The sequence below is a fragment of the Apostichopus japonicus genome, chromosome 17, assembly GCF_037975245.1.
Source record: "Apostichopus japonicus isolate 1M-3 chromosome 17, ASM3797524v1, whole genome shotgun sequence".
Taxonomy (NCBI): Eukaryota; Metazoa; Echinodermata; class Holothuroidea; order Aspidochirotida; family Stichopodidae; genus Apostichopus; species Apostichopus japonicus.
The window spans coordinates 33184895-33197402 of record NC_092577.1 but is presented as its reverse complement, the minus strand read 5'-3'; the positions used below and the strand labels follow the sequence as shown (position 1 = coordinate 33197402).

The 12508-nt window shown below is 38.1% G+C and overlaps 1 protein-coding gene across 1 annotated transcript; it reads right to left on the bottom strand.

The window, feature by feature from the left end:
• Positions 1 to 7721: 7721 nt before the first annotated feature.
• On the bottom strand, positions 7722 to 12400 carry LOC139984446 (uncharacterized). Its single transcript, XM_071998359.1, has one exon. The coding sequence runs from the start codon at positions 11634 to 11636 to the stop codon at positions 9888 to 9890; it is 1749 nt and encodes a 582-aa protein (XP_071854460.1). The 5' UTR covers positions 11637 to 12400; the 3' UTR covers positions 7722 to 9887.
• Positions 12401 to 12508: the final 108 nt, after the last annotated feature.

The window sequence follows — 12508 nt, the reverse complement described above, 5'->3', positions numbered from 1 at the left end:
AAAAATCTCATTTGGAGCACCAAATTGCATCTTAGGCCAGGTGAAAATGCAAAATTATTTACAAAATGGAGTGGGTGTTGAAGTGTGCTATATTGCACCAAATTGCATCTGAGGCCACCTGGAAATGCAAAAAAATTCCAAAGGGGAGGGGGATAGACCCCTCCCCCAGGCCGGCCATCAGTCTTCAGCCCCCCACTCAAGGGCGGCGGAAGCACTTTTAATCTGGGGGGGCACCGACATCAAAGGGCACTTTGCAGAAATTCGATTGGACTGATGCAGCCTTATATTTAGTACCCTTTATATCTCTTATTGTATTATCTTATTTGCGTATACACATCACTCCATCAACGCCCCCCCCCCACCCCTCAAGAAAAATGTGCATACTAGCACTGCAATATCCAATGTGCAAATTGGGAAACAAGGAACAAGTTTTCTTTGAGACAAAATGAGGTGAAATCATGCTATTTGCTAATGTAGGAATCTTCCGAATTAGAGTTTATTTCTTGTTAATATCTTAACAAATTTTGTCCATTCGAAATAGCTTTGAGTTTGACCGACAGAAATTCATTAAAAGTCAGGGGCGTATAGCCAGGATTTGCAAAGTTGTATGCACGGCTATCTGAGCGGAGCGCCACCATCGGTTGGCGCGGAGCGTACAAGAAAATTTTTGGTTTTACAAACCCCTCAGATGGCCGGAAACGGCCCTTCCCGAGTGTTCATTCTGGTTCCCTGGCCTCTTGCTAACTTGAGACACCTCAATTTTTATGTAGAAAAAGGGCACATTTTTAACCTGAGGAAAAGTGGGGGGGCACGTGCCCCCTGTGCCCCCCCAGTTCCGCCGCCCTTGCCCCCACTCAAAAGTACCTTCCTACGCCACTGCCGAGAGTCGTTATTTGCGGTCAGTTAGGTGGTCCGGGATGCCATTATCATATCATGGTACACATGTTTGTAAACACCCGTTTAGCTTTCCCTTTTGTAAACATGAGTTTATTTGTCCTTGAAATGTGATACATGCATTTGTTCCTTATGTTGTGAATTCAGCCATCACACCATATATAAAAGTCATACTATAACGTAATGCCTTATATTTTGGTTACTTCAGAGTCATGCCTGTGACTTAATACGTTACATGCTTTCGACTCGAGAAAAGAAGAAAAAGATGTAATGATATAAAGCAGAATTTCTGAAGACACAGTGGGATGTAGAGGAAGTTCCTTTACCAAAAGAAACCAGTGGCGTTGGCAAGGGGGTGGAGTAGGTCTTGGTTTGTGGGTAAACCTTGCACAACCTTGGGTTTAGAGCAATTTATAGATATAGTTTCAAGTCCACATGATCACAGAATGAACCATTTGACGTATGAAAACGTTGCAATTTCTGAGGTAGCAGCCTCATGCACCAGACCCACAGCCAAACCACCTGGTTCGTAAATTTAATTTTATCCGCATACAGCTAGTCGATATAGGTTTCATGGACTTAAGAGGGGGGGAGGAATATCAGTCGGAAGAAATTTAGAATTTAGCGTATATGTATACTTTTGAAACATTCCGTTCACATCACTAATAATAACTGAAACAGGTAGACGTTAATTCACCCTTGTAATTAAGAGTACTGTTGGTAAATTTAACCTTCAACTTGATGACGATATTAGCCAAAAATTCTCGGATATTGTGACATAATTATTCCCATGCGTCAGAACGAAATAATAAAAAAACAGGAAACAGGAATATTGAAACATCTGGCTAATTCGTTACTTTCGTTCTACACATATGAGCGTATTCCATTTATGTTAGATAATAGATAAGTTTATGAATAACAAAGAAGTTTGTTTAACCCTCGTGTCTGAACTTGGAAATACAATACAATTAGTGATATACGTCTATATAATTAAGATAATATATATATATATATATATATATATATATTGATAGATAATTCATAAGCAACTGAGGGTAAACGATGATGGTAATAGTTACACGAAAGAACATAATTCAACTCATATAATGATATAAGGATGCAATCCAATTAACAGCAATAAACACATCAGTTTACTTCATTATTGTAGGCATTTTCGTTCGATAAAGTAGTTGAAAATGAATTAACTCATCAACTAGTATTATTAATCGCTTTAATTATTATATGTTAAAAGAAAATTACGTCCTTATTTCGAAAATGAAAATTAGGTTTATTGTATATATTGATGGACCATTATAAGGTTTGTATTTATTAACAAGAAGTTCATGACCTATTGAGGTAAAACATGTTTAGCTGTTACGTCACAATATATTAAGTTAAACGCTAACATATCATCAGCCATATATCCGCTCTTTATATATCAGTAGAAGTTCAAATGTGTGTGTGTGTGTGTGTGAGCTTTTTGCTTTGATATGTTAGAAAGGTAATTATAAAAGTCTAGTTATATATATAAGGATTTCTATTGACTGCTATGCAAGTTATCATAATAGAAGTGTTTCGCTGTTTGTGAACAGCATGACTGTGGTTTGTGTTCCTGGTAGAGTTGTCATATTGACGGGGATACGATTATTTGTCGACAAGAGATTGACCGAATCACTTGATGGGGTTAAGTCTTCATAATCAAATTTACCTATGTAAAACTGACAAGAGGCTATCTGATTGAAAAACAGAACGAATAACTCCAAATTCATTTCGTACCTACTAAATGACATCGTAAAAGGAATCACTTTTTGGTTCTTGACAACAATCCTGGGCATGGACTGACGAATGACGCCATCTTGATCTATTACTGACAATAGGGATTCTCTGTGAGCTCCTGTTTTTAAGAGCACGCCAAATTGTAAGTTGCCTTTAAACATAGTAGCGAAGGAGAGATGAAACAGATCACCACCGATGATATTAACCTGTTGAAGAAGTTGATCATCGTTACCTTTGCAATCGTAAATCGTCACGGTGTTTTGTTTGTTACACCCAATGCAGACAAAATTAGGTTGGTGTTCCACACAAGCGACTGAGGACATATTGAAACCTAGTCTGAGCCGGACTGACGTTTCGGTTTCCCGTGCAGCGAGGCCCGTTTCTTTGTCGAACAGCTTCTTCGTTTGGACAAAATACAACGTATCCCCGATACCGATGACAATTACTGGCGAACCTCTCTTATCCTCTCCTAATGTCGATGAAAGTACAACTTGAGATGCAGTGTTCTTCGGTTGGAACATGACTTCCCATTTTGTACATTTATTGATAAGTTTGGACCAAAGTCCGAAACAAATACCTAACGATTCGCGCTGATCTATGACCACGATGGCATTCTGCTCGTTAAGACCTACTATCCCTACACACCTCGTTATCATTTTATTCAATAACGTACCCACGGATAAATCACAGTAATTCTCTACTAGAAGAACGTCTTTGTTTTCCCAATTGACAATGTCCCTCCTAAGCAAACGTCTTAGATTTTCACATATATCTAATGATTTACCAATTATCTCTTGATCACCTCTATTGCTGGTTTGCAGTTCCTGGACTTGCTTCTCGAGATGTAAAAATGTTTGTAAAGCATTATGTATGATCTCTGCTCCATGATCCTCAGTTTCGCTTCTTATTCGTACATCTTTCAGTAACGTCTTCTCAATCCACTCAATGTTCCTCATTGACTCTTCCGCTGATTCGGTGATCCTATCTTTAAGGCCTTCCGCAGCACCCGAAAGTTCTTTATTGAACACCTTGTATTTTGAAAGTGCTTCATCGACAAACTTATACTTCTCACCTATCCCTGACAGAAGTTGTTTGGCTAATTTCTTTTCCTCGCTTGGGGGAGCATCAGACAATCTTCGTGGCCGTGAGCTTTCTTCACTGTCCTTTCCAATGAGGTGTATTGTCGACGTCGGTACTTCCGTAGATGTAGTCTCCGGAAGAGCCTTTTTTCTTGTGGGAAGAGGAGGCGGTCGTGATGGAGGAGTTATCTTCGGAGGAAGACTTGGACCAGGTGGTCCAAATATAGAATCGGGGAAATCTTCAGTTCTCTCCAAATCCCTTTCATCTTTTACGTGGAAGAATGAACGAGCTTCATGATTATCTGTCGGTGAGCCAGGGATAGGTGATTTTTGGAACTCACACGTGTTTCTCTGGGCTGGAATCGGACTCATTGAGGCGTATACGCCTTCATCCTGATGGGTCCGAGGCAAAGTGGCTGATTTAGTTTGTGCTGTCGTATTTTCATCCACTGACTCTGAACTGCTTCCATGGTCAGATTTGATCTCCAAGGGGTTTTTATATTTTCCTTGTTCCGCCATGATTCGATCACCAATAATTAAAAGTTTGCAGCTTTCGTGATTTGAAAACTCAACATTTCAGAATAAAGACAAGTGATAGGCTATATGAGTGTATAACCTAAAATGAAGTGCTGCTCGGTTGAATGCTGGTGGAAATCCAATACAAAAAGCTAAACAGATAACTGAACTGTCTTCGAGTGTTTTCAGAAGTAACACGCACTCTCGACAAAACAGAAGCCAATATTAAAGCCCAGATAAATTGCCACAGATACTAAATATGGCATTTAAGTCAACAACCGTGATGGCTATTACGTTTAACATTCCCAGTCACTTCCTTAATATAACTGCACACTTAAACCAGTTTCGCAACTTGAATCCTCTGCATGGTAATTTTACACTGATTTAACTATAGTATCTGGTTTATTGTGCCTACAAGTTGTAGTAGAGTGGGTCCTTATACATACACATTCTCATAAATCACAAGGTTGAATCACTGCCTTGGCATCGAAGTCATTGTGTTAACCATATACGACGTTATCTGTGGTCATCGTTAAATCTATGTTCAAAGTTCAAGCAGAGTAAATATCAATCACAAGAGGGGGCTCTCCCATATCACCCTTTTCTACCCTGAGTCACCCATTATGTGATAAATTAAGTACATACGTACGTACATGTGCAACTTCACCGAAATCAGCTCCCCGAGTTTGTTTAAATTAAACTTCGTCTCTGGATTTATTACCAGACAGGTATAAAGAATACTTGCTAAATTACGGAACGTTAAATGTCTCTCATATGGTACTTATACTTACTAACTAACTTACTGCCCATTATGCCTCCTGGCACATAGGGCAGCAACAAAAGTCTTCCATTCCTTCCGATCCTGGGCTAAATTTTGGATGGTACCCCATGTGGTTCAGGTCTTTAATCTCTCCTTCCACAGTTCTTCGTCAAGTGTTTTTAGGACGTCCCCTCTTTCTTTTGCCTTCTGGTGTCCAGTGGAGGGCTGTTCGTGTGATGTCATCTATGTTCTTTCTCAATACATGTCCAATCCATCTCCACCTTATTCTCATGATGATGTTCTCCATGCTGTCTTGATGGCATTGGGCATATAGTGCTTCGTTTGAAATGGTGGTACTTATAGGTGGAATTATTTGTAATTGACAGCATAAAGATAATACCTACCTTTAAGTTTCCCCTTTTTTAAAATATAGCAGATAACATGAAGCAACTTTTTTTTTTTTAATATAGGCAGGACAACGATAAATGCAAATCGGTTGTTTGCACAAATCGGCTCATATCATGATACAAAAATGTGTAGAAGTTTCATTCATTGAAGATTAATATCATTTTTCGGTTACATTCATCGACCTATATTTTTTTGAATAATTTCTTGGTGAAGGATAATAATCATTATCTATGAGCACATACGTATTGTTTTGGTAGATATACCCGGGAATGTAGTTCCCACCACATTCGCCGAGGGCATGTTTGCGGAGATAACGTATGGTCCTGGTTGCTCCGTCATTGACTTGCATGTGACTTGAAGAAGTTATGACATCCAGATGTCAGCTCCCATTGTGGGCTGTTTCAGCTATAACAAATGGCAAATCTATTTTTAGTCTCTTTATCGTTCATCATTACTAGTGCCTCCGTATTCCTCCTCACGGATTTTAATCTCACTCCGGACTTTCTTTCACAATTCAGTATAGATACTAAAGCACCTAGGTTAAGAGCCTTGTACTCACGTCTAGAGCACTTATACTCGTAATCATACCAAAGGAAATTCTACCCAATACTCATATCACGGGGAATTCTAAACTCATGCCAAAGATAATTCTACTTGTACTGGTACTCATACTAAAGGGGACTTCTACTTGCACTGCATGGTACTGATACTAAGGAGGAATTCTACTTGTACTGGTACTCATACTAATGGGGGGGGGGGGAATTCTGCTTTTACTAGTACTCATACCAAGGGGAATTCTAACTGTACTCATACTCGTACCAAGGGGAATTCTAACTGTACTCAAACTCGTGCCAAAGATAATTGAATTGAATTGAATTTATTTCCTACATTCCATTTTACATTTTTGAACAGTATAGGATAAATAGTATAGGATATGCAGTTCTGTTTCCCACGATCTTAAACCAGGGCCGGTTTTGTACTGTTTTAAAGTGTTCTTCGTTATTTAAGAAATCCCTACAAAACACTATTTCACTTATTATAACTTAATCACACGGGCCTAATCATGAGCAACATATAAACAACACCATTGTGTTACATTTAAAATGAAGTCAATATGATCTAAGCTATCTTGCATGCATCCTGAGATTCGATTCTACAGGGTTGTGCAGGGTCTTATTGTCGTGGTTCTTAAAAGTTTCAGGGCAGCTGCGTTAGACATTGGCAAGCACCCATAGCAAGTTTTAAAGTTTCACAATAGATTTTGAGTGGTAAATAATATACAAACCAGAAATTCCAATGCTTAAGCTCAAAAGGCTCTTATGGGTTTCTGTCTTCACGAATATCAAACACTTTACTTTTCAAAAAGTATAGTATAGTATACCCATCATGAAATATTTATTTATAATATGAATTTTTTTCCTATTGTAATGAAGGAAATTTAATATCTTCTTTGTTTATATTTAAAGCCAAAAGGAGCATTTTAAGGGCCTCATAACCTTACAATGACATCTTGAAAGATAACCAGACTGATATCAAATAATTTTCTTCCCTATGAGACACAGATATTGGTAATATGATAATAACACACATTGATCTTACCGATTTGTGTACAAAATTGTCATCGATTGGTGTAAACTTGAAACATTGTCGCTTATTTTTTCCCCGCGGGATGCCCTCAGTAGCATGCAGCTCAATTCCACAGAAGTCAGAACAATTATGTAAGAGATTTTAAAGTTTGAAAATTATTCTTGGTTAATGAGAGACAAACAAATGTGATTAACACAGACCCGCATACAGACCGGGACGCATGGGTGCCGTGCCCCCTTCCCTGGTCTATAAGTGCCAAAGCTTTACCTATACAAAGCGTCACATGTTACAAGACTGGGGCACTGTGTCCTCCCTTAATCATTACCTTTATTATTACTAGATTAATATACCAAATTTCATATTCTTGAACGATTCGCTAACCAATGACGGCAACAGTCAATGCCTTCTGTCGAACACAAGAGAGGCGAGATATATTTCGCTGTCGATCTAGCATAACTGTGTGTAGATTAGAAACTCGTTTTGAATCAAATTGACCTGTACCCAATGTAGTGGAACCTTCGACGGTGAACTATGTTCACGGGACTTCAGATGTATATGGTGCCAACTTCTAAATTTCCCCTGATCGATTTAGGTATGCATGAACCTTTACGGGAGGACTCGAGAGACGACTCTAAGTTTTTTTTCAAAGGACGGTGGGTTGGGCTTGGGGTCGTTACAGCCGACTTGCATGTACGAATGTCGGGGGGGGGGGGGGGTCAGGGTGGTCCTCGGCCATAAATTTTGCAAAGGATTTCCGACTTAGATCAACTGATAGACAAGGTAAACGGAATGAACTTCCATGAGAAAAAGGAGAGGGGAAGTTTGGTCAATTTGGTTACAATACGTATATTGGAGTAAACATTTCCTCCCTCTTTCTTTAAAAAATATCATATAGGTATCGTAACAATCAAATTATAACTTAGCAGTTTAAGGGAGCACAACAATGCATACTTAGTATCATACTGAATTTAGCTCTTTCTTGAAGGTGATAAAACCCAGATCATATTAACGAAGAAACTTTGAAGCAACATATACGCAAATCTGGGAACACACGTGTACTAACATAGAAATATTTTGTAACATTTTGCATCCTCCAATCAAACTTTGACCTACTTCCATCCGTCGAGAATGCCGTCCCTTGACATTCGTATGCATTGCTACAACAGAACCTTGATAAACAAAGCAATAAGGAAGTATATTCTACCTTGCAAGAGTTGATATGTAAACAGATGTCAACTTTTAACAAATGGTTGTTAAATTGTTATGTGCTGAGTTATTATATTTACGTTTTTGCAATGGGGAAGCACCATTAAATTTTTTAAATCATGTTTATCATGGAGATGATAAAAAAAATGGGCATAAACGGTTACTTAATAAATACGAAGTAAATGAAAACTGATTTCTGATCTGATTGATGTTTTGAACTATAAAGATAATGATCATGCTTATTTAAAAAAAATAAAACATTCGGACAATGTATTGGCATATTAGCAAAGACAATAATGTAAGAATCGCCACCGAATTATGGGTACTTTGGTAACTCACTAGACGGCACAAGAATTTAAATCCTTCGGTCACCGGTTCGATAGCCGTTGTAGCAAGAACTTTCTATATTCTTATCAAGTCAAACTGTGAGTGAGTATTAACTCAAGAAGTTGTCTAAATGTATAACGAAATTTCACACATGGCATTTTGTATGAGGTCAAGGGTCTGGTTTCAGCATGCCGTTTTGATTGTTATGTCCTGCAACATCCTATTCCACCTGTGAGAACAAACATTTTGTGCTTGGTCAAATAGAAAAAATTCAAAGCAAGATATTTATTTCGGGTACAAAGTGTGTCTAAATCACCCCAACAGCTTTCTGATTTTTTCACCTAAAATATTATATTTTTAAGAAGAAACTTGAAGAAAAAATTCCTTTTTTTTTGTAGGATTCAAATGAATGCTTGAAGCAGAAGAATATTTACAAAAGTCTAAATTTCATGCACCCAATTTCCTATAATACTTTACGTAATACGTTTAACAAATGCAATTTCTTATTTACGTAAAGATGTCATCATATTTATACGATTTTCATATTATGTTATCCAGCGTCTTAATCGATCCTTTGTTAAGTAAGTTATCCGTTCGAGCTATGAATAAATATCATTCGACAATACTATAAAAAAAAATTAAATGGACAAAAAAGAAGATGTGAGCCAAAACTGCTATGATTTCATAATAATCATATTAAAGTAACTAACATCATTTCTACATTTTATGTTTATATAAAAAGAGATCAGTTTTTTTCATGGAAGTAATAACTGCAGTATAGCGTATGCATGTATAGTTTGTTTTAGCTACAAGTATGAGTAGGTAAACTGGATAGTACACTGTTAATCTTACATTAACGAGGATATGTACATTATCAAATTAACGAACCTAGTTACGTACGTGTCGGTGAACATGTAGTCATTAAAAACACAAGTACGCAAAAGGTTAGTTCAAATGTTCACTCTGTTTTGCATGGCAAAACTGATGTCAAAACTGTAAGATAGGCATAATACAAGTATAACTATTTGTCTTAAACTCCTTTTTGAGACCAAGGCAATGTTGATTGATAAATAACACAGCACTCAGTGCCATTAAAGTACAAACCTTGTTTTGTATTGTCTGGTGTCAATAATGCCTTGTGTGGTAGGTACGACATGTTGTGTTATATCACGTTAACTTGTATAAAGAAAAATATCAAAGTAGAGACTAGGTGTCTTAAGAAAACATATTAGAAAATTGTGTATACTTGCATGTTAATGTGTACCCATTTAAAAGTGTGCTGTTTCATTTGTTACAATCGTTTAAAATTTACTTTAACCGTTCACTTCCCATGCCTAATTCTGGTAGCTTGTTCCTTCATTCGAGCTTACTATGAAGGTGTTATCCTGCTCGTTATAAGCGATACTTACTGGTATCGCAACTTCAACGTTTTCCTGTAATTCATTCAACACTTTTCCTTTGGCGTCATGGATGGCAATTTTCCATTGGTGGGACTTACACCATACCACTGCAACCTTTGACGGTCTCTTTGCAGTGATCCAGCATGAGACCCAGGGAATGTAATCGGAGAGTCCTCTGGATGGAATAATCCGATATTCCACGTTGCCGCTATTGTTGAGGATGACAAGTTTCGAAAGTGATGAGTTGTCGCGCACGATTGTGAAGTTCCCTCTATCGGATTTGCGACAGGTGAGAACAGATGGGGTAACGGATGTGCTAATGGATTTTACGAGTGACTTAGTCACTGTGTCTATTAAATAAAGGGATTTCCCCGTATTAAGTGAGAGAATCGCTAACGGTTTATGCTCATCTGGAAACCAGTCGATACCATTAATGGAAGACGCATCTTCCATTAAGATGACACCCTCTTTTACATGAATAGCTTGGATTTTCTCTGCGATGCACTTACCAAGGGCCACGTTAATCTTGTAAAGTGTCCGTCCAACAGCGATTAACAGAAGCCTTTGCTGGTCGTGATAAAGAATTTGACTGGAAAAGACTACCGGTGAAGATCTGTCGTCAGTACGAAATGACATGATCCATTTTGAGACCTTAGAATCACCAACATGTGCTACTCCAACAAGAACCACGTAGTCGTGTTTCCTGTTATCAGCTACATAGAAGACATTTTCTTGATCTACAACGTGACCAAGTATATTCAATTTGCCTTTGATAAAATCGCCCACTGATCCATCCGGTTTCATACCCACAAACTCCAAACCAAGGAAAGATGAAGCCTCCCGTTCCTTGATCTTATCTTTGATCTTTCGTATGACTTCCTCAACTGCAAGTAACGACCTGGTTGTCTCTTCTGTTTCATTCAAGCTTTGTAATGACCCTCGTTTGCTATCTAGAGTCTCGTTACCCAGTGTTACCAGCGTTTCCTTTGCTTGATCTAAAGCTTGTGAATCACCGTCTATGTCCACCTTCGTCGACTCCACAACACGATCAACCTCTTTCAGAAGATCCTCCTTTTTTGCGAGTGCCAACTTCGTCGTTCGGTACGCTGCAACTTTTATCCTCATGAAAGGAAGGTCTCTTGCTAGTTCAAGTAGGTCTAGCGTTTCCTTTTTTACATCTTGTGCATATTCGGTTACGCTGGTAATACTCTCAGAGTGCTCATAATGCTCGGCCAGAACACATTCGTTGCAAATCGTACTTGCACAAGTTGTGCAGTATCTATTCATTTCCGCACCATGCTTTGGGCAAGGACCTACTTTTTTGAAAGATTCGTATTCATCTGCTTCATCTTTAGAGGGAGCTTCATTGAGTGAATCTGAGTCACTAAGGACTCCGTCTGGCAGCAAAGACGTTGGCACCATGGCAGCAACATTCCGCAGATCAAGATTATTCTTGAAAGAGTCAACTCCTTTACTAGACTGGAATTTGTTTCTTTTACGGCAGCAAGGGCACCTGATTGTACTGGAATTTTTATGCACAGCTACGTCGACGAGCTTTTGGATACAGTCCTTGCAGAAACTGTGGCTACAGTGGAGCATCTTTGGCATAACATCATCACTGTACTTATCGTAACAAATTTTGCACTCAGGACGTAAATTCTCAACCAAATCGTTAAAATCCATCCTCCAGTCTTACAATATGACAGGCTAAATATTTGGATTTAAAATGAATCCGAAGTCAACAGTCAACAGTAAGGCAACAGGTTTAGCAAGTACGGTGTGAGACTGACGTTTAATCTCCCTGTTGCAATAACATGCTGTCTGTTGAAGCTTGTTCACATCCTAGCAGATCAAAGGGCATATTTACTATTTTGATCTATTATGCTATGATAGTGGTTGCTCTGTTGCAATGGGGTCAAAACAGCACTGGAAAAGATGATTGTCGCAACATCAACTTATTTCCATAACCATATTTCAGTGATTAAAGCAGCATTTTTTTCACAGTTTTATGCCAAATATGATCAATCCCCATCTTTAGATTGTACAATGGATTTTGAGAGATACATCCTAATCGAACGAGATAGACATGTCTGGAAAGGCTTCTTTAAAGTAAATTAATTTATCCTGCGTGAGAGTGCCTAGCATGGAGTGACTCAAATCGTCGCAATTAATCCCTACTTGGATCGAACGAGATATGAGAGATCGAGCACAATGTCGTTAATCTAATCATTTTTGAGTCGCGAGAAACGAAGGGTAATGTCTTTTGAAAAAAAATGAAATTTGTTATGGTAATATTATTTGCATACGTTACAGAGATATTGGAGCGCTATATAAGTTTTATCAAAGTGTAATAGTAAAATCAGCAAACACTTTCTAAGTTTTTATATGTTTGGATAATGTTATTTGTGACACCTGGAAAATGTGAAATGTTGAGCCGCAAGGGTAGCAGGAAAAATGTTTTATCACCTTTCAATTAAATATTTGAGTATCACGTATTATATAATGGTTTGATAATGGTATTTGGAAACATTGCTAAAACACGAAATTATGAGTCA